We start from the raw sequence: 26,514 nt of genomic DNA on the forward strand, positions 1-26,514 counted from the left end.
TAGAGAAAAAAGGGTTGTCCAATCGGTCCACCCGTGCGAAAGGGCCCTTATGCTATAATTCTTGTTGGCCTGGGAGTCTTGGATGTTCTCGCACACTTTTGAGTGTTCCAGCATCTCCTGTTGTGTTCCAGTATCTTCTGTTGCATTACGTTAAATTAAAAAAAAAAAAAAAATACCCATTAGGGAGACTGAAATCTTCAGAATAGCCATAAAGTGAAGAAATCTCACCTATAGACTCCCTAAGAGAGGGGAGTAGGTTTAACTCTTCAAGATCTACCAAAAACAGAATATCAGTTTTGGATGGAAGCTTCCTTTAATGTAAAATGCAATCCAGCAATAATCACCTTTATAAACTATGTGCAGGCTACACCCCATCTATGATCTTTTGCTATTTTCACACTCTGACTACTGTATTGGGATTACTAAGAGGTAGTCAGCTGAGTGTCAGAAAATAACATCAGGATGAGACAATAATCTTTAATATCTTCAGATGTAAAATTCTGCTAGTTTGAGGTGAATCCAGCACAATAGAAAGTAATGACATTTCACGCACTCTACTTCTGTTACTGCATAAAGGAAGTGGAAAGCTATCATCTGACTTCTGGCCATTTCCTTGAGGTTGATGTTGGGTCATGCTACATGCTAACGCAGCTTCACTGAGGTTTATAAACCTCTGACATGAAAAATGAGCAAAGCATATTCCTCTACACTGTGTCCTTGCCTCAATCCTGGTCTTTTCTGGCTGGTTATGTGAACATTACAGAATCCCTAGGGATGGACCAGCTCCCATGACTAGCGCACAAAAGGTGATTGACAGCCTCAGCTGTGCATGTTTCCCTGTGGGATTGTGTAGTGGGGGGGTGTCTATTCATCAGCAACCTGCTCTTTGCTGTGCAGAGTGTGACATCAGAACCCCACCTCCTAACTTCTGGAGCTCAGAAATGCTGTGTAAAATATGTGTTTTAGGAGCCTGTGGAGAAGAAAGGGCTTCAGAGAAACAGGTACAACTTATGTACAAGGATTTATTTTATCTCTGTATATCACCTGAGGCCAATTGCTTCAGTAGCTATATGTAATGGTTCACAACAACTTTAATATTGAGGCTGTAAGATCTGGAACCTCTTACTCACCTGCAGTGCCCCCTACTGGTGAAATGGTCGATCAGATGCATTGTCATGCCCTGTATTTTGCCATTCCGGTCAGTTTAAAAAAAAAAAAAAAAGGAATTACCTCTAAGCATGTAAGTGCACTTCAATACACACATTTAGGTGTGAACAAGTCTTGAGGCCTACTCAATGTCATTTAGCAAGTTTCTAAAGAAATGATTGTCTGTGTTGCCCCATAAACACTAATGTTTCTGAGATATTGTATATATAACATATTTAACGCATTCAATTGTGCAGATAGATAGATAGATAGACTATATAGCCAAAAGTATTGGGATGCTTGCCACGTGAACTTTAATGGCATCCCAGTCTTAGTCCGTAAGGTTCAATATTGAGTTGGCCCCGCCCTTTGCAGCTATAACAGCTTCAACTCTTCTGGGAAGGCTGTCCACAAGGTTTAGGAGGGTGTCTATGGGAAGGTTTGACCATTCTTCCAGAAGCACATTTGTGAGGTCAGGCACTGATGTGAAGGCCTGGCTCTCAGTCTCCGCTCTAATTCATCCCAAAGGTATTCTATTGGGGTCAGGACTCTGTGCAGGCCAGTCAAGTTCCTCCACCCCAAATTCGCTCATCCATGTGTTTATGGACCTTGCTTTCTGCACTGGTGCGCAGTCATGTTGGAACAGGAAGAGGCCATCCCCAAATTATCCCCACAAAGTTGGGAGCATTAAATTGTCCAAAATGTCTTGGTATGTTGACACCTTAAATGTTCCCTTCACTGACAAAAAGAGGGGCCAAGCCCAACCCCTGAAAGACAACCCCACACCATAATCTCCCCTCCACCAAACTTTGCACTTGGCACAATGCAGTCAGGCAAGTACTATTCTCCTGGCAACCACCAAACCTAGACAAGACCACCGTATTTGCTGACAGAGAAGCGTGATTGGTCACTCCAGAGAACACGTCTCCACTGCTCTCGAGTCCAGTGGCGGCGTGCTTTACACCTCTGCATCCGACACTTTTCATTACATTTGGTGATGTAAGGCTTGGATGCAGCTGCTTGGCCATGGAAACCCATTCCATGAAGCTCTCTACGCACTGTTGTTGTGCTAATCTGAAGGCCACATGAAGTTTGGAGGTCTTTAGCTATTGACTCTGCAGACAGTCTGCAACTTCTGCGCACTGTGCGCTTCAGCATGCGCTGCCCCCGCTCTGTCATTTTATGTGGCCTACCACTTGGTGGCTGAGTTGCTGTTGTTCCCAGCTGCTTCCAATTTATTATAATACCGCTAACAGTTTAGCGTGGAATATATTAATAGCAAGGAAATGTCACGGATGGATTATTACACAGGTGACAACCTATCACGGTACCACGCTTGAATTCACTGAGCTCCTGAGAGCGACCCATTCTTTCACAAATGTTTGTAGAAGCAGTCTGCATGCCTAGGTGCTTGATTGTATACACCTGTGGCCATGGAGGTGATCAGAACACATGAATCCAATGATTTGGAGGGGTGTCCCAATACTTTTGCCAATATAGTGTGTGTATATGTGTGTGCGTATGTGTGCGTATGTGCGTGTGTATATATATATATATATATATATATATATATATATATATATATATATATATGAAGACTAGGAGTATATCACCTATCTAGGCTTGTAACGTATCCCCAGCCTCCAGAATACCAGGTGTAGGCCAAAATGGAAGCCTATCCACTCTGTAAAAATCATGAAAATGTAAACATCTGCACGCCCATAACATACGCTTTTTCATCCATCATAGATCTTGACAAAGCCCACTCTGGCCTTGGCTTGGACCCCCCCCCACTCTGAAGTGTTTTACCTTTGTGCAAGCTTCGCTCTAGAAATGATCTACTATTCAGCCGGCACAAGCCTGAGACATGTTAGAGTGGGTGATCCTAGGCAGTGTTGTAATGTGCTTTGTCAGGTTCAATAAATCTGGACGAAAGACCGTATACGTTATGGGAGTGTGGCTGTTTGTCTTTCTATATACATAGAATAGTAAGATATAAAAAATATTTAAAAGTAAATAATCGCTTTCTCTTAATAATCGCCCCTTACCTTGCTAATAATATGCAAATAACAGGCTCTCTTTATAGCAGTCGTAGTTAAACTGGCCATACACTGCTCGAATTTTGTCCATTTCAGCCGATTCAAGCTGTGGGTGACTCTTTCAACATCCATCCCACCCTCCCTGATTAGTGTTAAATATTCAGTCAACTTTTATTGAAGGAGCTGGGTGGAAAATTCTTGCCGAGCAGCAATTGCATCCAATCAGATGCAAGCATTATTCAGGTATTCGATGGCTGCTGAAAACAGTGGCTAGAAGCTGACATTCCTGTATCCAAACTGCTTAGCATAGGTGGGGGAATCTATCTCAACCTCATGGGGCTGGAAATTAAAAATGTGTATGGACAGCTTAAAGGATAAGTTCACCTTTAAAAAAAAAAAATAAAAATAATGCGCATTTTTTTGCAGGTAAAAAAAAAATGCGCAATTATTTTTTTTTCTCAGGAGCTTGTAAAGCTTGCACCTGCAATCAGCAGATTGTGGGTGCAATTTCACTCAAGACAGCTGTCTGCCTGTACCTTCAATACAATCAGGCAGTTTCAGAAGTCCAGGAAAGTCAATGAACTACAAGATTGCTCCCCAGCGCCCCCACAGTTCATTGAACACTACAAGTCGTTCTCTGCAATGGCAGACAGTAATTGTAGTTCATTCAGTCACAGAGCTTTGTGAATGAATAGTGGGGGTGTAGCTCCGCATGACCATGCTGTTGAATTGTGACAGCGGGTGCAGGGAGAAGATCCCCTGCCCACTGTCACCATAAGGCAGTGGTGTCAAACTGGCGGCCCTCTAGCTGTTGCCAAACTACAAGTCCCATGAGGCATTGCAAGATTGACAGTTACAAGCATGACTCCCAAAGGCAGAGGCGTGATGGGACTTGTAGTTTTGCAACAGCTGGTGGGACGCCAATTTGACACCCCTGCCATAAGGGATCAGGTTGGGGTGGTGGCGGCTGATTTAGTGACACCCTGAATATGGTGAGCTTAGCCTTTAACTCCCCATGCTACTAGAGGCTAGCCCCTCCCAAAATCTCCCACTTTTACACTATATATCTCATAATCCGTATATATATTTCTGGCACTCCCCTGCTTCCCCGATCTACAGTAGCCCCCCTTTTTACTCTTTAGTACCTCCCAACTGCCTCCTATACTTAGAGGTTCTAGATATTTCTCAAGGCACATGGTAGCCAGCCAGGGTGGTGGTGCAGTGCAACTTGTATACTGTGCCTGCTGAAATGTGAACCTGTCACTTTACATACTGTGGGCAAAGTACAGGTTTACTTCCAAACGTTTCCTGCAAAGTTCATGAAAATGAAAAATAAACATTACACGGTATAGAGCATGACACATTGTTGGACTTTTCCTGTTTCCCATAAATCGCGGTGGCACAATATCTCCACCTAGAATCAGCTCTCAGACCTGCTCTGACGTCCTAGATGTGGAAGTTACTATAAATTTTCTATGGGTTTCAGTCTAGGTCCTTTCCCCACACTGCTATCTGAAGGTTAGATTGATCATACTTTCCATTATGCAAAGCTGTTTAGTCTGGTAACCACATTACGCCTTTCTGTATTATGTAAATTATTTGTATGCCCATCTTGCAGGCAATAGATTGTGCTAGAGAAAATTGTTTGGAAAATGCAGGGTAAAGGGAAACTATTCTATTGTATTTTAAAGATGTATATGAAAATACGAGCAGCTTACTGTACATCAGGGGCAGACTGACCAGTTGGAAATTTGGGCACTGCCCGAGGGCCCGGGGTCAGTAGGGGGCCCCATGAGATGCCCCTGGTACCTTTTTCATAGGCTTTTTTGAGTTTGTGCAAGGACACAGGGGCCCCATGATCCCCTATTTCCCGGGGACCCCATGAGATGCCCCTGGTACCTTTCATTGGCTTTGTCATAGGCTTTTTTGGGTGTGGGCGAGGACACAGGGGCCCCATGATCCCCTATTGCCGGGAGGCCCCATGAGTAGTCAGTCCGCCCCTGCTGTACATAATTGTATCACTAAGGGCTCATGTACACTGCAGCTGATAAACTCATGTTTAGGAACTGTTCAGCACTCTTTTCAGCAGCCCCTGAACTCACCCTAATGTTTTCCTATGTGTCCATGTACACATCTTCGTTTACAGGCATTTGAGTTTACAGTCGTTTTTTTTTTAACGCAGAAAACTTGCGCTCAGCAGTCGATTTTATCAGCGTTTCAAATGCAAAACGCGGCTAAATGCGGGAAATCTCGTTTATAAGCGTTTGCGTCTGAATTTTTTTTTACTCTTCCAGTTCCCGATGCTGTCCAGAGTTTTTTTTCATCTTGAAATATGCATGCAAAGCTTTTTCAAGGAATTCAGATGGACAAAACACTGAAAACAGGATGTTCCTACCAAGCTTGTCACACATTGTAATGACCAAGTCACACCTCAGACCTCTCCTACCCTTGGAAACAAAAGCTATGTTAATGACCGTTCACACCTCAAATTCCTCAAGAAGACCCCCTGCCAAGTGGCCTTAATTACTCCACCAGACACCTTTCCTGCCCTTGGAAACAAAAGAAATGATAATGAGCAACTCACACCTAATCTAATTTCTACATTTACTGCTGTCTCTGCTTCTACTCTCTGTATTTCTCTGAAACAGTCTGAAATAGTTAATAATTTACCACTTTTCAGTGCATTCTGGGCATTTGGGAGGTTCTCCTGTGCTTATCTCTAAAAAAGCCTCTAATCGCAAACATGCATAAATGTGTTATGCAAATGCAGCTAAACAGACGTTTTTTAACCTACGATTTCTAGCAGTCCGTTTCCATCATTCATAAGTGTCCCATGTACATGCGGCCTAAATGTCTTTTGTTAAAATTCTTGTTTTTGCCTTTCTTTCTTTTTTCTTAATATAGTACATAGAAATAGGGGCAGCCATATTGTCTTGCTACACAGGCAGGCTTTGCTTCCTGCTTGGTAGTGCTGAAGTAATTGTATTTCTATATGTGGAAGAACAAATAAATGAAAAGGTAATCGTGATCTCATGAATAATTTCAGGTAAATGAAAAGGAAAGTAAATTGCTTGATTTCCCCTCCAACGCAGTCACTGTTAATTAGTGAATGCTTCTCACAGCGGTATTGTGTTCTGTCGGTAGGGAGCCTTACCAGCCGGCAGAAACCAAAGCTTACTGATGGTGGCTATAGCTGCTAGCAGTGATCCCATGTAAAAAAATCCAACAGGTTGGTTGTAATGAAGTCGATCAATAGATCGACTACAGTGCAATCAGCCTGCCCATAGATATACAGGTGTACTTCGAATTTAATGCATTCTCCGAGACGTTTCGTATTGCGAAAAATTTGCAAACCGAAACGCTGTTTCCCATAGGAATGCATTGAAAACAAATTAATCCGTTCTGGAGGTCAGAAAAAAGTAAAAAAAAGTCTCTGTCACTATAGGTTAGTGCCGGTTTGTAAATGTAATTACCGGATTTTTGTTTTCTTCACTATAGCTCAGAGAATCAGCTGTCACTTTCCCCCCAGCTAAAAGAAACAAAGTTTCCTTTTAGTTTGTTTCCTGAGATAAAAGAAACAAAGTATCCTTTAGCTCCAGGGAAAGTGACAGCTAATACTGTGAGCTATAGTGAAGAAAAAAAAAAAAGCTGGAAATTGCAATTAAAAATTGGCACCGGTGTACACTTCATATTGCGAAAAAAATTAATAAACCGAGGCATTATTTTCAATGGGTTTTCATTCGTAAACCGAAAATTACGTTAACTGAGGCATTCGTAAACTGAGGTACTCCTGTATATGGATTCTCAGCAAGTCCCTGATGAACTAGTGGAGATTCGATCCCTTTTTGGCCTGCTTAGGATTTGCTTGGAAATTCCCTTTTTGCTTCATTCCTCTGTTGGAACCAACGACCTAGGACTAAACCCTGTTTAAACTCATGTTGGTCAGTGTTGATGCTTACATATGGTTAAGGTAGAACTAAATCAGAAAGGGGACTTCAGAACTCGTGGCAGTATGTACAAGTAGGCGTGACACATTATGGCATTCTTACCCCACATAGTGCCCTGCTCCAGGTCCGCATTCTTCTCCACTGTATCATTGCATTCACTTTTATCTCTTCCTGATCTTCTGCCCAGTCTGGAGTCTTTAGCTATTTTTATTGACCAGCCAGGGATGACATAACTCCCTTGCTGTTTGCAGAACAATAAGTCAAACTGAACAGGGGGCAAGTTGGAGAGGTCGCTTCCCTTCAGAGAGCAACTGGGCAATTTCTTATTAACACCTAGTTCACATTAAATCCAATTTTGATTTCAAAGTTGCAGGAGTGCGATTTCATATGTGACTTGCTGTCATCTGTGCAATTTTATGCACAGATGTCTATGCGAGTCGCAACTGAAACTGCAAAAAAAATAGTGCAGGAACCTTTCTTCCAAATCAGTGCGGCACCGCAAAGTTGGAGTTGCAAAAAATGTGAACCGTTCCATGGCCGACAACAGGGTGCGAATTGTCATGCAATTTGGAACTGTCAAATTGCACCGGTGTGAACCAAGGCTTAGAATTAGGAGAACGCAGGTGACACAGCAGCGTAATTGAGAAAACCTGGATCACCTGCTGGTGGCACTGTGGTTCACAGAGTGCAATGTTGTAGTTCCAGTTTCCACCAGCAGGTGTCTCCCAACAGCCAGCAGATCTCAGTAATCAGTCTGCAGCTGATGCTGGCTGCTGGAAGGGTATTTAATTCCTCCTCTACTGTTCCTGATTGCTTCAGTGTTTTACCTGCTCCTGCCCTCTACCTGTATCCAGGTTTGCTCAACTAGCCAGATACTGCTTGTTATTTACCCTGACCCTGCTCCTTATCTTGCTTTTGATTGTCCAAAGAGCTAGCAATCACAAACAAAGTATATTTTCATAGACTAATCTCTCCCTGTGGAAATTTTGCCGTTACTCTTCTTTTCCCCACAGCTATTTAGGCCCGTTTCACAAAGGTGAGTTTTGACCGCACCACGGGTGCAGTGCAGTGTACCCATGGGTTTGGCGTGGGTTGGCTGCAGGTTCGCTGCATTTTCCCATAGCGTTCTATTATGAGCTACGGATTTGTTGTCCTTCCCGAAACTGCACTAAAACCGTGGGACATTATAGAACTCTATAGGAAAGCTAACCAGCATCAAACCCATAGGACATAATAAAAAGTGCAGCATACCTGCAGCTAACCCGCACCAGACCTGCAGGTACGCTGCACTGCACCTGTGGTACGGTCAGACCACACTGCATCAGTGTAAAAGGAGCCTGTTATAATGACACTTTGGCTGCTCTTTGCCCCCCCCTCCCCCTTTTATATTGAGGGGGCCCACTAAAAAAACTCTCCCGGGCAAATCTGCAAAAACAATTCTCCAGAACCCTGAATTTTGAGACTACAGGGTTTACTGCAAACCTGAACCTCATCCTTAGACTTTTCTGCTCAGACTTTGCTTTCCAAAGTAAATGAACTGTGGGACTTTACACACCTTTGATGTGCCTAGAATGTGTTTAGCTGAATTAAAATGAAAAACACACTTAGTTATTTTTTCATTAATTCATAGTGCCATCACTAGATTTTTTTTTTTTTTTTATATCTGCCTGGAATTCAGCTTTAATCTCAGGAAAGAACAGCCATCCTGATCCTGTACTAGGAGTGAGAAAAGAACATTATTACAGTTACATATTTATCTATTTCGCCTTGAGGAGTTCCCAGTCAGACAGGCCAATGTGTACCCTGGCTCTGGCAATCTCCTTTAAAAATCTAGAAATGTAGACGGGTACTCTATTTTCATGACATGTCTAACTCAGCATGCAGTAACAAAACAAACGTCAACTGTAGACCGCCATTTGCGTCATACTTCAGCCTCTTAGAGAAGATTTTTTGGCAGTCCTGGAATGCCTTGACTGTATTTAGCATTTTCTTCTTATTTTATTAACAATAATATATTCTCCAGCAATGCAAAGTTTATTTATAGCAAGCGTTTCAGAAAAAAAGTGTTCTGTTATGGTCGGACCATTTTCAAAATCGCATATTTTGGAACTTAATTATATTTTTAGTTCTTTTCTTTATTGATTGGGCTTTTTTGCTTAAAGGATATGTTCACCTTTCATAGCATGTTACATGTGACACCCATATTTGGGGTGTCATATGTAACATGTTACAAAAGGACCGCACCCCAATCCCCCATTGTGACAGCTAGCGGGGATCTTTTTCCCCCTCTAGCTGTGACAATTTGAGAAAAAAAAATGTGGTCTTGCAGGGCACCGCCTGCCTGGTGGTGTCACTCATTCACAGTATGCTGTAAATGGGAAAACTACAAGTTCCAATGGCTTTTGCGGCTGTCAGTTTGTAGTTCTCAATGAACTACCACAGTGCTGTTGAGCGCTGTGGTAGTTCATTGATTTTTCTAAGCAGTGTGTATCTGCTTGCCCTTAATAAGGTATGAGCACACAGGTACACTGACAGGCCTGCATGAATCCTGCATGGTGCCAACTGATCGCGGATCCAATGCTTTCCAGGCTTCCAAAACAAAAAAAATAGTGAATGCATTTTTTTTTTTCCTGCAAAAATGTGCAGTTATTGTTTTTTTGTGAAAAGGTGAACTTATCCTTCCAAAAAAAAGTCTCATAGTGCTATTTACTGAAGCCCAATCTCAAAATGGTCTCCAGAAACAAACATGACAAAATTATTATTGTGTTTTAATTTTATTCTATGCATTTAACAGTCACACCACATGTCAGAATTCATATCTCGGCACCTTTGCGTGACCACGCCCCCCCATAGCTAAATAGGTCGCGTGACCCCCTCCCCATGCCACAGTGGTAACTCTTCCTGACCTGTTCTGTACCTGTATGTCGTTCTGTGAATTTGCATAATAAAGTGCAGGAGATGGGCAGATGCACATAATTGTTCAGGGTGACAAGCCCTGGGCTGCTTATCTGCTTCATTTTCATTGCAAGGAAAAGGGCAAAATGTAATAAGTTAATTATTAGTTATTTCCAAATACCTATCCCTTTACCTATTGCACACAAGCTGAAATTTCTTATCAGCCTAATAGTAGTAACTGATGTGGAACAGTCACATCGTTAACCAGGTTGAGAAAAGTCACATATTCATCAGCTTCAGTTGAAGGACAAAAAGAAATAAATTATAGCGGATCTTCTGTCCACCTCTCTGGTGGCTCCTACCCGCTCCAGCGCCGCCATTACGGCGCATGCACAGAGCTCATCTGTGCACGCGCAGGTGATTTTTCTGTGCAAAGATGGGGAGGGTTTGGGACTTCCCAAGATAGCTGTCTTCACGCATTCATGGGAAACCTTCTCTCAGGACTGGAAGCCCTGTGGCATATCTATATACAGATAATCCGAGTTTCTTGTCTTCCCCCCAGCCCGGACCCCACCCCCCATTGACTTCTCCATCATGTCCAACAACACCACCATCAAACCCGCCCCGCAGGCCAGAGTACTTGGTGTCATTCTGGACTCCAACCTATCCTTCCAGCCCAATCTTTAACAAGCTCGTGCAGACTCCACCTCCGCAACATCGCCAAAATCCGCACGTTCCTAACCCCAGAAACCACTAAACAGCTCATCCACTCCCTCATCATATCACGACTCGACTACTGCAACTCCCTCCTCACTGGCCTGCCTCGCCGCTGGCTATCCCCACTTCAGTCGATCCTGAATACGGCTTCCAGACTCATTCACCTTTCCAACCGCTCCGTTTACGCCACCCCCCTCTGCCAATCCCTCCACTGGCTTCTGATTGCGCAACGGATCAAATTCAAAATCCTAATACTGACGTACAAAGCTGTCCACCATACTGCCCCGTACTACATCACTGACCTAATATCCAAGTACCACCCAGCATGCACACTCCGCTCCTCACAAGACCTCCTTCTCTCTAGTTCCCTCGTCTCCTCCTCCCATGCCCGCCTCCAGGATTTCTCCAGGGTGTCACCCATCCTCTGGAACTCCCTGCCCCAACCCATCAGATTATCACCTACTCTCCTCTCCTTTAGGCACACCCTGAAAACCCACCTCTTCAGGGAAGCCTACCTCACCCCCTGCTAACTTGCCGACCTCCTCCACTCTTCCTACCACTCCGTCCCCCACAGCTATCTCCTCCTGTGCCACCATCCCCTCCCTCCTAGATTGAAAGACCAGGGCCCTCAATCCCTTCATGTTTTGCATTGTATTGTTATTGTTCTGTCACATGTTCTGTCCCCCTTTGTAATGTACAGCGCTGAGCGAACTATTGGTGCTTTATATATACTGTATGATAATAATAATCAACCAAATGTTCAGTCAAAAATCTTCTAGTTTATGGCCAGCTTCGTACACACGTTAATAGCACTCCCTTGATCTGTTGTTGAGGCGAGGGTAGTTACTTTTTTCATTTGTACAGTACATTAAAATACGCATACAATAAAAACAATATCCATCAGCTACAACCAAATAGCAAAATCATATACAGGCTTTTGGTCATGGTGGACCAACACATTTCGCTTCTAAAAAGCTTCCTCAGGATCCACTTTGTCTTCGTAGTAGAATATGGTAGCCGACAAATAATGCAATGAATAAAACAGTCACATAATATTCAGTAACCCAAAAAAGGATAAATAAAAAATCTAATTTCAAACGATAAAAATATACCATATCAAAATTGTGTCACACAGAGGATAGATGGAGGAGAAAGAGAGGCGGGCACACAAAGGGAATTAAATCCCAAAGTCTACTAAACTGACTACTGCAAAAGGAATAGAGTGTAGGAGGAGAGCAGGAAAAGTGACAGTTTTTTTAATCAATCAATACTTTTGGATTTGGGTGTAAAAATGGTTGGTTTTCTTTTTTTTTTTCTTTTCTTTTTTTTTTATAATAAATATGTAAAACTAATTTGAATTGAAATTGGCTAAAGGCTATTCGATTAAGATGATTATTGTGTTCCTTCATTAAAAATAATATCTTTCTCCTCCCGCAGGTTCACTCTTGTCTCTTGAGCGTCAGAGCTGGGAAGGACGGCTGGTTCCAGCTATACAGCCCAGGGGGTGTCGCCTGTGATGATGATGGTGAACTCTTTGCCAGTATGGTACGTGTCTGCAATAATGTGAGTTTAATTTTCTGCCCACTGCAAGCTTACTTTCCATTATTTTAACTATGGTTCTAGTATGGATGTTTTGAGAACTAAGTGGACGTGCTCTTGTGACTTTCTATACGTTCTGTCAAAAAAAAGAATCCTAGAGAGGGCTTATCATATTGGAGTGGGCAGAAAGTGCTATTTCCAGTTTAGTGTACCTGCTGGGGAAATTTATCTTCACTTCTCATCCTAGTGACAGTTGTCACAGGACATAAAGGGAAATCAGGTACAGAAAACACCTAAAAGATATTCTAACCTTTGCTCCCTATAAAAAAAAAGTAGATTTTTTTTTCTGTGTGTCTGCGGAAAGTCTTCCTGTACTTCCTGTAGTGGTGACAACATAAGTTATAAGCAGAAGTCCCCACAGCAATAAGAATAGAATTTATTTTATAAAAAAAATGGTTTCTGTAAATTTTTCGGCTACAAAACCTGGACATAGGTAGCACATATGTGAGCTGATTTACTAAAAAGAGTGAAGAATCTTCACTGAATAAATTGTGTGAGTATTCACTTCAGTTAAAGTGTTACTAAACCCACAACTGTAAAATCAGTATGTATGTGCAGTAAAGCATGCTTGTTATGCTCACTATGGAACCTAAGGGGTTAATATACTGTATTGTGTAAAAAAGGCTGTTTGATCCTGTCTTCTCTGATTTTTCCCTTCTTCTACTGTCCCCAATCCAACTGCTGATAGTACAGAGCTCTAGGAGTCACTCTGCGCATGCTCTGTTTGGCATGTATTGCTAGAGAGTTTTTTTTTCTTTGGGAGGGTGCATGTGATCAGCACAGAGCCAATCGGCGCTGTCAAGACAGAGGGTCCTGGGTCTTACAATCTCATAGGACAGTCAGAGGAGAATGAAAACTCCTCCTACAAGCTTTAACCAGGGCTCAGCCAGACCCTGATAGAAGTCACAAGACTGCTCTAACTGCTGATGACAAAAGGTATTTAGCAGTTTATATTTACTAAAATAATTGCATTTCCATGTTGTGTGTACTGTGGGAGACCAGATATAGTGAATGAGGGGTCTGGGAGACCAGATATAGTGAATGCAGGGTACTGGGAGACCATATATAGTGAATGCAGGGTCTGGGAGACCAGATATAGTGAATGCAGGGTCTGGGAGACCAGATATAGTGAATGCAGGGTTCTGGGAGACCATATATAGTGAATGCAGGGTACTGGGAGACCAGATATAGTGAATGCAGGGTCCGGGGAGACCAGATATAGTGAATGCAGGGTCCGGGGAGACCAGATATAGTGAATGCAGGGTCCGGGGAGACCGGATATACTGAATGCAGGGTCCTGGGAGACCATATATAGTGAATGCAGGGTCCGGGGAGACCGGATATACTGAATGCAAGGTCCTGGGAGACCAGATATAGTGAATGCATGGTCCGGGGAGACCAGATATAGTGAATGCAGGGTCTGGGGAGACCGGATATAGTGAATGCAGGGTCTGGGGAGACCGGATATAGTGAATGCAGGGTCCTGGGAGACCAGATATAGTGAATGCAGGGTCCGGGGAGACCAGATATAGTGAATGCAGGGTCCGGGGAGACCAGATATAGTGAATGCAGGGTCCGGGGAGACCAGATATAGTGAATGCAGGGTCCGGGGAGACCAGATATAGTGAATGCAGGGTCCGGGGAGACCGGATATAGTGAATGCATGGTCCGGGGAGACCGGATATAGTGAATTCAGGGCCCTGGGTTTAGTAACACTTTACCAATCATGTGAAAAGCATATTGCTGTTTTAATATTTCATCTGCACATATTTGGGTAGTTGAAAGGGAACAGGAATTTGCTTTTCACATAATTGGGTAGTCAAAGCATATATTCACACAATTTATTTAAATAAAATTCCTGTAGTATATCAGCCTTATTTTTATTTTTTAGTTAAAAGTTCCACTTTAAGGACATTATTATGATATCTAGGGAGCAGGATCTAATATCTGTGATGCAATCAGAGAGGAAGTTGGAATGCTTTTGTGTATTCCTCTCCATGTATGATGTCATTGGATTAAACATAGATTACCCGGAGTCACCTTTGGTTCTAATTATGGCTGCTTTTTAGCTAGTGAGTAGAGTGAAAAATACGTAACACAGACTTTTAAAGTAGGTAAATGTTTGACATAGTCTGCTGTTTTACAAGAGAACTGCTTAACACTGATTCTATCCAATACTGCCATATTAAATAAACCTGTTAGAAAAAAGTGAAAGAAACATACTTTTTATGGCCTTTTTTGAGTCAAGGCACTCTTTAAAGTTCTTCTCGAGCACCCCATTCTAAAATGTAAAAAACTAAACTAAAGGTTTTACATAGTGCAGCAGAATCTGCACATGTAAGACACCCAACATTGGAGGTGATTTATTCTTACAAAGCAAATATAGCTTTGCACACTGACTAGTATTCCATTGTTTCTCTTCTCCCTCAATTTCACTCCCTCACTGAGCTAACGTGACCCCAGTGCTGGCAGGGAGGGACAAACAAGGATGCTGCACAGAAACCCGATGTCCTCCTTATCAACCGATGACATCATCGGCTGTTAGGATGCCAGCAGTTGGCCTACATGGTGCCCAAGGTTTGCAATGCCACACAATAAAAAATAGTGGCTTTGTGTAAAATAAGGCAGGTGTTCGATTTCTGTTTTTTTTACAATTTTGGGGCAGTTTAGGGCCATTTTTAGGCATTTTGCCAAGGCACCCCTGAGGAGTCCAGAAGGCACCCTGGTTGAAAAAAGCTGGCCTAACCCTTTTCACTTCATGCTTTTGATGTGACAGTCTCGTGATCTCTCAAGCTCATGGGGGAACATTGACCAGACAGCTTTTGTTGGAGACATTTCCTTCTTCCTTCCCTCTACAATGACATAAGTAGAAATGTACAGCCAAGCTAAATATTCTCACAGCAGAGGTAGAGTATGGTCTGGTATCAGACCAGTAAAAACCAGTAAACAAATTGCCAGTTTTATGGCTATATTCCCAGCGCAAAAAAGTAATAATGGTTCCCCTAAACTAACATTTATATTGTATATCTAAAGAAGAGAATTGATATACAGATCCTTATGAATAAATATACATTACAACATTTTTTTTATTCTCTCCATGAAGGGCCAGTTCACACCGCAAAAATGCGCTCTGGATGCATTCCAGATACATTTTTGCTTACCGTTCGCACCACACCCCGTTCCGGAGCAGTTTTGATGCAGTTTGCTATGTTCCAGTACAGATCTGTACAGAAACAATGCAGAATGTTCTACTTTTTTTTCTGTACCAGAAACTGACTGGAACTGACTGCACTGGAACATGTATGCTGTACACAGGAGTCAGATTTACTTATCTTTATACTTGTTCCAGGTTACATAGTTAGTCTGGCTGAAAAAAGACAAAAGTCCATCCAGTTCAATCATTGAAAAAAAAAAGTTATCCTATACCCACAGTTGATCCAGAGGAAGGCAAAAAAAACAGCAAAGCATGATCCAATTTGCTCCTGCATGGAAAAAAATTTCTTCCTGATCCCCCGAGATGCAATCGGATATTCCCTGGATCAACTTTACCTATAAATATTAGTATCCAGTTATATTCTGTGTATCTAAGAAAGAATCCAGGCATTTTTTAAAGCAATCCACTGAGCTGGCCAGAACCAACTCTTGAAGGAGTCTATTCCACATTTTCACAGCTCTCACTGTGAAGAAACCTTTCCATGTTTGGACATTAAATTTCTTTTCCTCCAGATGTAAAGAGTGCCCCCTTGTCCTCTGTGATTAACTCAGGGTGAATAATGCTACACTGAGTTCACTATTTGAATCACTGATGTATTTATACATGGAGATCATATTCCCCCTTATGTATTATACATGGAGATCATATCCCCCCTTATGTATTATACATGTTGATCATATCCTCCCTTATGTATTATACATGGTGATCATATCCCCCCTTATGTATTATACATGGAGATCATATCCCCCCTTATGTATTATACATGTTGATCATATCCTCCCTTATGTATTATACATGGTGATCATATCCCCCCTTATGTATTATACATGGAGATCATATCCCCCCTTATGTATTATACATGGAGATCATATCCCCCCTTATGTATTATACATGGAGATCATATCCCCCCTTATGTATTATACATGGAGATCATATCCCCCCTTATGTATTATACATGGAGATCATATCCCCCCCTTATGTATTATACATGGTGATCATATCCCCCCTTATGTATTATACATGGAGATCATATCCCCCCTTATGTATTATACATGGTGATCATATCCCCCCTTATGTATTATACATGGAGATCATATCCCCCCTTATGTATTATACATGGTGATCATATCCCCCCCTTATGTATTATACATGGTGATGGTATCCCCCCCTTATGTATTATACATGGTGATGGTATCCCCCCCTTATGTATTATACATGGAGATCATATCCCCCCTTATGTATTATACATGGAGATCATATCCCCCCTTATGTATTATACATGGAGATCATATCCCCCCTTATGTATTATACATGGAGATCATATCCCCCCTTATGTATTATACATGGAGATCATATCCCCCCTTATGTATTATACATGGAGATCATATCCCCCTTATGTATTATACATGGAGATCATATCCCCCCTTATGTTTTATACATGGAGATCATATCCCCCCTTACGTATTATAAATGTTGATCATATCCCCCCTTATGTATTACACATGGTGATCATATCCCCCCTTATGTATTATAAATGTTGATCATATCCCCCTTAATCTCCTCTTCTCAAGAGAGATTTCAGTTCCTCTAATCTTTCCTCATAGCTGAGTTCATCCATGCCTCTTATCAGTTTGGTTGCCCTTCTCTACTTTCTCCAGTTCCCCAATGTTCTTTTAGTGAATTGGTGCCCAAAACTGAACTGCATATTCCAGATGAGGTCTTACTAATGATGTGTACCGGGGTGATATGATATCTCTCTCTCTCTCTCTGGAGTCTATACCTCTTTTAATACAAGAGAGGATTTTGCTCGCTTTAGAAACCGCAGCTTGGCATTGCATGCCATTATTAAGCTTGTGATCTACCAGAACTCCCAGATCCTTCTCCACCATTGATTCCCTCAGTTGTTACCCCCCCTAGTATGTATGATACATGCATATTCTTAGCCCCAAGTGCATAACCTTACATTTATCAACATTAAACCTCATTTGCCACATAGTTGCCCAATTAAACAGTGCATTGAGGTCGGCTTGTAAGTTGACACCATCCTGTAAGGACATAGAAGATGCTTTGCATGCATTTTTGAGTGTAGCTGGGTAATGTGACCATGTTTTATGTTACAACCTAAATATGGCTGTGACATGAAACATGGGCAAAAAGGTGGACTTAACCTTTAATACAACAGCATCAAATAGTGTGAAGGATGCGAACTCCCAATATATAAGCAATCACCCAGGGGTCATCATCCCATAATGCACTGAAAAGCAAATGGGGGGGAAAAAAAGGAAAAGGGAATTCAAGGGTTACCAACAGGCACACAGAATGAATAAAAATACAGTAAACAAATAAAATAAAGTTATAGTGCTGAAGAAGTGGATGCCTGCTAAACGCGTAGACATAGCAGGGGCATGACTAGAAATATATATTTTGTGCTTTTATGAATATTTTGTGATGTTTTAATCTAAGATATTTTTAATAATTACTGTTTTAATGTATTATATTTTTCTGTGTGCCCGGTTATCATCTTTGAATTCCGTTTCTCCTTTTTTTTTTCACCATTAAGTTGTAAGTCCATTATGTGGGATGATCACCCCTGGGTGATTACTTATATCTTGGATGTTAGCATCCTCCACACTACCTATTTAATAACGTTGTACTATATCATGTGGTGGTAAACACCATTGTGTTGGATGCTGTGTTAATTGTAGAGATGGCAGATCTGGTTGGTACAGCCTGGGAGGGCTTTATCCAGCAGATCAAGTCTGACACTGTTGGTGTTAATAAGATAGAAAAGGAGATTACCACATGTATGTCCCAATTAAGATGGTTGTTGAGCCATAAACCAAGGCTTTTTTTGGCATAGTTTCTACTTCAAACAATACATGGATACTACAGTCATTACATTTGGACTTCAGATCCAGGTATTTCTCACCATACACAATCTCCCCAAAAATCTGAAAGACAAAAAGCTGAAGTTTAGCTATTTTTCTTTCTCTATTGCGTTAGTTATGTAATTTAACTGTCATGAATGATGTCCCGCAATGTGCAGGCTGCTGGATCTTGGTGAAATCTTCACTGCTGGGCTGCCTTGTCCTCTTCCTGTGGATGAATTTACAGCGCACGGGGGGTTAATCGTTTTGGACTCCAGGTTGAGCTGCTATGAAAAATCCCCCAATGAAGAATCCCCCACCATTGAGAAATATTATGTGATTGCATGATCTGGGAATGGGAGAGAGGCTGAGTCACAGGATTCTCTCTCTGTTCACAGATTTTGTTACAGGTAGTGGAAGCAATGAAGGAACGTTTCCCATAGGAGAAGGAGAAAGAAGGAGGCGGGTCCTTGTCTGGAACTTTTTTTTGCAGCTTTATGTAGAACCCAAAGCTTTCAACCCACCAGAAGTTCATCCATGGAAAGAGAACAGAGCAGTCCAGTAGTGAAGATTTCTTCAGGATCAAGTAGCCAGGGCTTGTGTTAGAAACCACAGGGCCCCATACAGCCAACCTGACAAGACCCCCCCTAAAAAAACTGTTTACTATGCTTTAGTTGTGCATGAACACAGTGTGTGTACAGTACTGATCACTCATTGTGTTCATTCAGGAAAGAAAGGAGCTGGTAAATGTGACATATTTACAAGACCTTTTCCCCACTCTCCATCCAGCAGGATCCTATTGTGTGCTTGCAGGTGCCAGTGGGAAGGAGAGAAGGAAAGCTGGAAGCAGTGCGGGGGTGAGGGCACACAGGGGGGCCAGGGCAGCAGGGGGAAATGTATGGTAATTACTATGGTAGTTACTAGAACCGATCCCCTGTATGGATCTCTGCAGCAGCTGCCAGTGGGAAGGAGAGAAGGAAAGCTGGAAGCACTGTGGGGGTGGGGGCACACAGGGGGGGTGTCTGGGCAGCAGGGAGAAACGTATGGTAATTACTAGAAGTGATCCCCTGTATGGCTCTCTGCAGCAGCTGAAAGCCAGCGGGAGAGAGAGAACCAGCTGCTAAAGAGAGAGCCATACAGTGGATCGGTTCTAGTAATTGCCCCCCCCACTGTGCTGATCACCCTCCATGCCCACATTCAGTTCACCCAGGGCCCCCTTGCTGACCTGGTCCCCATACAGGAGGTCTGGTGGGTACCCCCTTAGCTCCCACCAGGGATACTATCATGTGGCCTGCATGTTCGCCTTGTGTTTGCATGGCTTTCATACAGAGACCTTCTAATCTGCTCTAAAATCAATAAACAATACTGACTGATTGATTTCTGATAAAACCTGATCTAGTGTGTGTGTAGGAGTGTATATCTTTGTTAAACTGTGATAGGGACATTAGATTGTAAGCTCCTCTGGGGCAGTGACTGACTAATGTGAATGGTGCTGTGAACTCTGTACCACACACACAATGGCAGCCCTATATAATTAATTCAATGTTGTGGTAAATGTTTTGTGTTTTTTTGTTTTTTAAATAATGAAGCACATTTAAAAACCGTTGCAGTATGTTGTTTGCCAAGGCTGAACTGTGCTAAGAATTATTTGTCTTTTATGAAGTCCCATGTAACACTTCTCTTCTCACGCAGGTTCACATTTTGATGGGTTCCTGTTATAAAACCAAGAAATTTCTCCTGTCGCTGGCCGAGAATAAGCTGGGGCCATGCATGTTGCTTGCCTTGCGAGGAAACCAGACCATGGTGGAGGTACGAGAACCGCCAATGAGCACACATTGGCCTAATGGCTTGCAGAAAACAGAGCACAGATGGCTCAGTATACTGTGCATCTGGCAAAATGTCCTGTATCCCCACTTATATCTTAGCTGCACTGTAACTCCTGCTGTAGGAAAGAAAGGAAGGGCACACAGACAGATAAAGGGCTCCGAAATGAGTATTAAAGATTACAGAGCATGGAGACAGGAAGCAACTGCAGAAAGGCTCTGTGCTGACGTAAAGCAGACATTGCACTCACCTATGTCTACAGAGCAACATACTCAACAATGCTTTACAAAGCTCTCACATCTCATTGAACCTATGCAGTATACTCGGTAAGAAAAAGATAAATAACCTTTCCACAAATCATTCTGGAATAATCGCATGACTGGATCATATTTCTGTTTTACGGGAAAAATTATTTATTTTTAAATGGTAACTGCCATTTTTATTCTTTTCCCAAAGGCCCCTTTTACATGGGCGTTACGTTTGCCCGTTTTTCATCCAGCTGTTGATGGATGAAAAATGGACATCAGTGCATCTCTATGGAAAATGTGTGTAAACGGATGATCATCAATTACATCTGTATCCATCAACATCCATTTTTTGGAACAGATGAAAGCCCTACTTTTGTTCAGTTAAAAAAAAAAAAACGTAAAGGATGAAAAACTGATGTAAACAGACAAATGGTCCTCTTTTGCATCCATTTTTGCATTGGGCGTTACATTTGCCTGTTTTTCATTCAGCTGTTGATGGATGAAAAATGGACATCAGTGCATCTCTATGGAAAATGTGTGTAAACAGATGATCATCGATTACATCTGTATCCATCAACATCCATTTTTTTGGAACAGATCAAAGCCCTACTTTTGTTCAGTAAAAAAAAAAACGTAAAGGATGAAAAACTGATGTAAACAGACAAATGGTCCTCTTTTGCATCCATTTTTGCATTGGTAGTGAATGTAAAAACTGATGAAAAACAGATTTTTATTTATTTATTTTAAACGTAACTGTAATGATGAAAAGAACGGAACACCCATGTAAAAGGACATTTAGCTTGATGCCAATATTCTGATCAATTATTGGTAAAGCTGGACTCTAGGCAATCAATTAAAAAAACAATAGTAAAATACATATACTGCAACTGTTTACCTTCCAAACAATTTGTATTTCTGTTCCCCAGTTCTGATATTTTCACAGTCCTAACGCATGGCACAGCCAGGTGGATGACACTGCTTTCTCTGTTAGTTATAGACTGTGGAAGGGAATAGAGTGGTGCCCTCTCTCCGTCCCAGCCTGCTAATTGGATAGAAAAAGAGCAGCAGAAGACTGATAGGATCATCTCTCAGCTCACTATATGATTTATTAATGATTAACTAGCTGTATTGGTGTATTTCTTTCTTATGGGCTGGAGTTAAGCTTTAAAAAGCTTGCGTCCGGATATTTATTACAGGTACTTATATAGCGCTGTCAATTTACGCAGCGCTTTACATATATATTGTGAATTCACATCAGTCCCTAACCCTCAACGGGCGTACAATCTACGGTCCCTAACTTACATTCAAATATACACATACTGGGGCCAATTTAGACCGGATCCAACTAACCTACCAGCATGTCTTTGGAGTGTGGGAGGAAACTGGAGTACCCAGATGAAACCCACACAGGCACAGGGAGAAAATGCAAACTCCAGGCAGGAGGTGCCGTGGTTGGGATTCGAACCAGCTACCCTAGCACTGCCAGGCGGAAGTGCCAACCATTCAGCCACTGTGCTGCCCTGTGCTGGATATAGTTATCAAGCATTTATGTACAGTACATAGCAGGGGCAGACTGACAAATCATGGGGCCCCCGGGCAATAGGGGATCATGGGGCCCCTGTGTCCTTGCCCAAACTCAAAAAAGCCTATGAAAAAGGTACCAGGGGCATCTTATGGGGCCCCTTACTGATCCGGGCCCTCGGGCAGTGCCCACGTTTCAGTCCGCCCCTGGTACATAGGGGGAAGCCAGGCGTCAGTCCGCCCCTGGTACATAGGGGGAAGCCATGTTTACTTATTACATATCCAGGCTTTACATACAGCCACTGTTTTGCATATTAAGTGATCTCCCATTGGAAGCTGGCAAAAAAAAGAAACAAAAAAGTAATGGTTTGCTGCTGTTGAATTGCAATTGTTATCAACTGGCATCATTTTGATTAGCCTTGAGTTTGCTTTGAAATTCTCCTGTTGTTGTTTTCAGATCCTTTGTCTAATGCTGGAATACAACATCATAGAAAACAATGACACACAGCTGCAGATCATATCTACCCTGGAGAGTACAGATGTAGGAAAGAAAATGTACGAGCAGCTTTGCGACAGACAGCGGGAACTGAAAGAGCTGGTAAGTTCTGCATTTTACTGAAAATGCCTGGAAAAAGTGCTGTATATGTATTTGTTTTACAGATTTATATGGGGATGACAATGTTTTTGTGTTTTTTTACAGATTTATATGGGGATGACAATTTTTTTGTGTTTTGTTACAGATTTATATGGGGATGACAATGTTTTTCTTTTTATACAGATTTATATGGGGATGACAATGTTTTTGTGGTTTTTTACAGATTTATATGGGGATGACAATGTTTTTGTGTTTTTAATAAGAGAACAGTTAATATTATGTGTGGGAGGATGGATCCCCTGGGGAAGATATAGGAATGAACCCATAATGCAGCCATTGACCAGGGGCAGCTAGCCAATGGGCCTTGCTGCCCGCATTACAGTTAACCTGCTGCTAAAACCCAGGTCCAACCTAGCCTTTTGGGGTTTTTTAGCTTGGCTTTAGCAAGAGACTTTTTCAAGTTTTTATTGCCATATTGTTACTTTAGATATACTTTAAAGTAGATGAAATGACTTATGAAAAATCTTTTCCTTTAATGTGATGTGGTTCATTTTTTGTTTGCAATGATAAAATGAATTATAACCAGGTTAGCAGTCATTAGGATTCCAATGATTTATCAATCATTTGCAATATTTTGTTATATTTCATATGTTGACTCTTTTCATTCATTCATTGTATTTACAGCAAAGAAAAGGAGGTCCCACTCGCCTAACACTGCCATCTAAGTCCACAGTAAGCATTGCTTGTTCACAATATGTTTGGTTTCAACTGCAATTGCATTTGTATTAACCATCATCTAAAGCCATTAGCTGCATCAAAACCCAATAAGGAATGTTAATTAAAGCAACTATGTCATTTTTTTTTTAAATAAATACACCCTGCAGTATAAGGCTGGTAATACTTGCCAACCCCCCCCCCCCCTCCATGCTGTCAGAGAGTATTCTGCATCCAGCACAGCTGCAGGTATTTCAGATGTCTGGTCCTCGCTGTGGTACCTTCTACTGGCCGCTACATCACTGCTGTGTTCTGTATTGATATAGGAGCTGGCATGAGGAACCACAGCCTGCAATGGGGGGCACGAGCATCCAATACTGGGAGTGCTGCATGTGAAGATTCTGGCCATAGCTCTTTTGAGAATTCTATTTTTTAAAGCGGTGACAGGGTCTGTTAGGGAATGTGTAGTGGTTTTACAAATACTCTATATTCTTTTGCTCATTATGGTCAGGACTAAAAACGAAATATTGTCTAGAGATATTTTTTTTTCATTTTTACACAGCAGGTGGACCTCTAGGGTTCATTTCTCATGTCGTAATAATCTTACCTACTTTGCTGGAAAAGTGTCTGGAGTTTATAGAGCTCAGTAGCTGAAGCTGCAGTTTACACTGAATGGCTCAGTGATTCATCCTTCCTGTTTCTCCCAGTTAGGAAGTTTCAATCATAGAGAGATAATCTGGAGACAAACAGTTTCTGTTTTGTGCATTAATAAATCCATTGTGCTCTGTGATGTAGTTTTCAACTAAAAATTAAAATAAATAGTACACAACTATGAAAAAATCGTTAAAGGGCAAAACAATAGGTTCACTTAATTTCCTTCCCTCCCCAGTTGCAAATACTCACCTTCCTTTCATTCTGCTGTCACTCCGTTCTACTGATAGAACTGAATTGATAAACAGCAATATACATACATCATATATATTAATGCATACCCACCTTCAAGTTTAGAGTCGGTGCAGCTACTATGCCTGCCCCTCCTCCTGTCCAATCACAGAAGCCTTTGTATTAGTTGAACGCATTCACAAAATACAAAGGTTTCTGTATATGGACAGCAGAGGGGAGGGGCAAAAGAATGTTATGTGACTTCCTCTTCCAAAGCGAAACGTGGTCACTTTCACACCTGCTAATCATGTAGTGTTTCCATTTTTTGTCCCCTGTAAATAATATGGATAAGCCAACAATACAGAAGCCTTTGTATTTTGTGAATGAGTTCAACTAATACAAAGGCATCTGTGATTGGACAGGAGGAGGGGCAGGCATAGTAGCTGCACCGACTCTAAACTTGAAGGTGCTGAGACCAGCAGAGTCCAGCATTGGAGCTCCGGAAGCACAATAAACCTGTCAGATATAAATAATCAGAAGATGGCAAGCACCTCTTTGGACTTTGAAGTCATAGAGTGCCTTCCCATTTTTCAAAACAGAAGAGAACAAGAAATCGCAGTATACCCACATATTTGTTGGTTAAAACCACTTACAAAAGGTGATAAGGCTCAGGCATATAAAAATGTCAATGCAGGGCTCCTGTCACTGTGCCAGGGGCGGACTGACCATTTGGAAACTCGGCACTGCCCGAGGGCCTGGGGTCAGTAGGGGGCCCCATGAGATGCCCCTGGTACCTTTTTCATAGGCTTTTTTGAGTTTGGGCAAGGACACAGGGGCCCCATGATCCCCTATTGCCCGGGGGCCCCATGAGTTGTCAGTCCGCCCCTGCACTGTGCCATCCAGCAGCAGCAGGGGGAGAGCAGGTGCAATTCCAAGATGGCCACCGCACACCGTTCAAGACACGGTCTTAATGAAGGAGTGATTGCTCATGCTCCAAAACGCGTCACCGCCCACCATTGACGTCACTTCCGGGACGTGCGTTCCAAGGCGGCCCTGGAAGAGCAATGGCCATCTTCTTGGAATTTGGCTTTCAGTTGTTTTATAATTACTAACTGTCCCAGATTTGGCAATATAATTAAATTTTTTTATAAAGGCAGATCTTACATTTCTCATTTTTAAGATGTCAAGAAAAATGGTCACTAGTATTTGTAAATTGCTGCATTTTATTTATTTGTATGTGATCACAACCCAAACAGTATTTTCACCTTGGTATATATATATTAAAAGAGGCACTCTGTTTGCAGGATGCGGATCTCGCCAGGTTACTGAGCTCCGGCTCTTTCGGAAACCTAGAAAACCTCAGTCTGGCCTTCACCAATGTAACGAGTGCCTGTGCTGAGCAACTCATCAAGCTGCCTTCACTCAAACAGCTCAACCTGTGGTCAACTCAGGTATGTCGAACTAAGGATGGGGTTGTGGTTAACGGCTGACAGGATGTAGTAGGAGGTGAGCTAACAGGTTCTCATACAGAACTACAGTACATTACAGAAATTAAGCAGCCACATTTGAACATGATGCAAGTTCCAGCAGTTACAGAGGACCTGACATTTTGCCAAAAGTAATCCTTTTCAGAGATACCACTTTTCATTAAAACGGTGATTCTCGAGTGTAGCAATGAGTTTGGGTCTACATTTAGGGAATCTTGCTACATAGCTCTATTCTTCAGTAATCTTCCTTCTAAACTTTCGAATGTCTCCTATGCAAGTCACCACCTTTCCTGGAAAATCTAGCCACAGTTTTGTCTTTCCCACTCTTTGCCTGCCTGACATTAACTGCATAGGCTGGAGGAAAAGGAAACGGTAGTAAGGGAGAGACTATAATCCCCTCCGAAAAAAGCATTCGAGTCAGACGGGATTTTAAAACTACTTTACTCTTATTGCTGCTTTAACCCCTTGACGCTGACTGAATGCAAATATGCGGCCTCACGGTGGCTTTGCCTTGATGCCGATCGACCGCATATTTGCGTACCATTTGAAAACACGTGCTCCCAGCACATATGTCGGTGTCTCACGGAAAGGTCCCGATCTCCCCTTGCGATTGGGACCTTTTCCGATCATGTGACAGTGAATCACAGCGGGCACATGACTCTAAAACTTCGCCCCGCCTCCCGGCATCTGAAACAACTTAAAGGGCCGGGAGGTGCTCACATGAAAAGGTTAAAATTGCTCAGCAAAACTTGTTGTCAGGCACAGCACTGGTTTTCAGATTGCTCTAGCTCTGGCCAGCTGTGAGCATGCCTTTTGAGC

General features: G+C 42.2%; 1 protein-coding gene across 4 annotated transcripts in view; it reads left to right on the plus strand.

The window, feature by feature from the left end:
- Positions 1–26,514, plus strand: part of CMIP (c-Maf inducing protein) — a 275,138-nt gene that overhangs the window by 232,627 nt on the left and 15,997 nt on the right. For 2 of the 4 annotated variants that reach the window (XM_089689802.1, XM_089689804.1), the window contains 5 exons: positions 12,182–12,307; positions 20,117–20,233; positions 22,475–22,615; positions 23,297–23,344; positions 25,513–25,659. In XM_089689802.1, coding sequence (XP_089545928.1) covers positions 12,182–12,307; positions 20,117–20,233; positions 22,475–22,615; positions 23,297–23,344; positions 25,513–25,659 — 579 coding nt within the window. The remainder of the gene's footprint in view (positions 1–12,181; positions 12,308–20,116; positions 20,234–22,474; positions 22,616–23,296; positions 23,345–25,512; positions 25,660–26,514) is intronic. The other 2 variants (XM_089689803.1, XM_089689805.1) reach the window with 1 other exon arrangement.

This window comes from Staurois parvus, unplaced genomic scaffold, assembly GCF_062004578.1.
Source record: "Staurois parvus isolate SC_StPar_1 unplaced genomic scaffold, SC_StPar_1.0 ptg000498l, whole genome shotgun sequence".
Lineage (NCBI taxonomy): Eukaryota > Metazoa > Chordata > Amphibia > Anura > Ranidae > Staurois > Staurois parvus.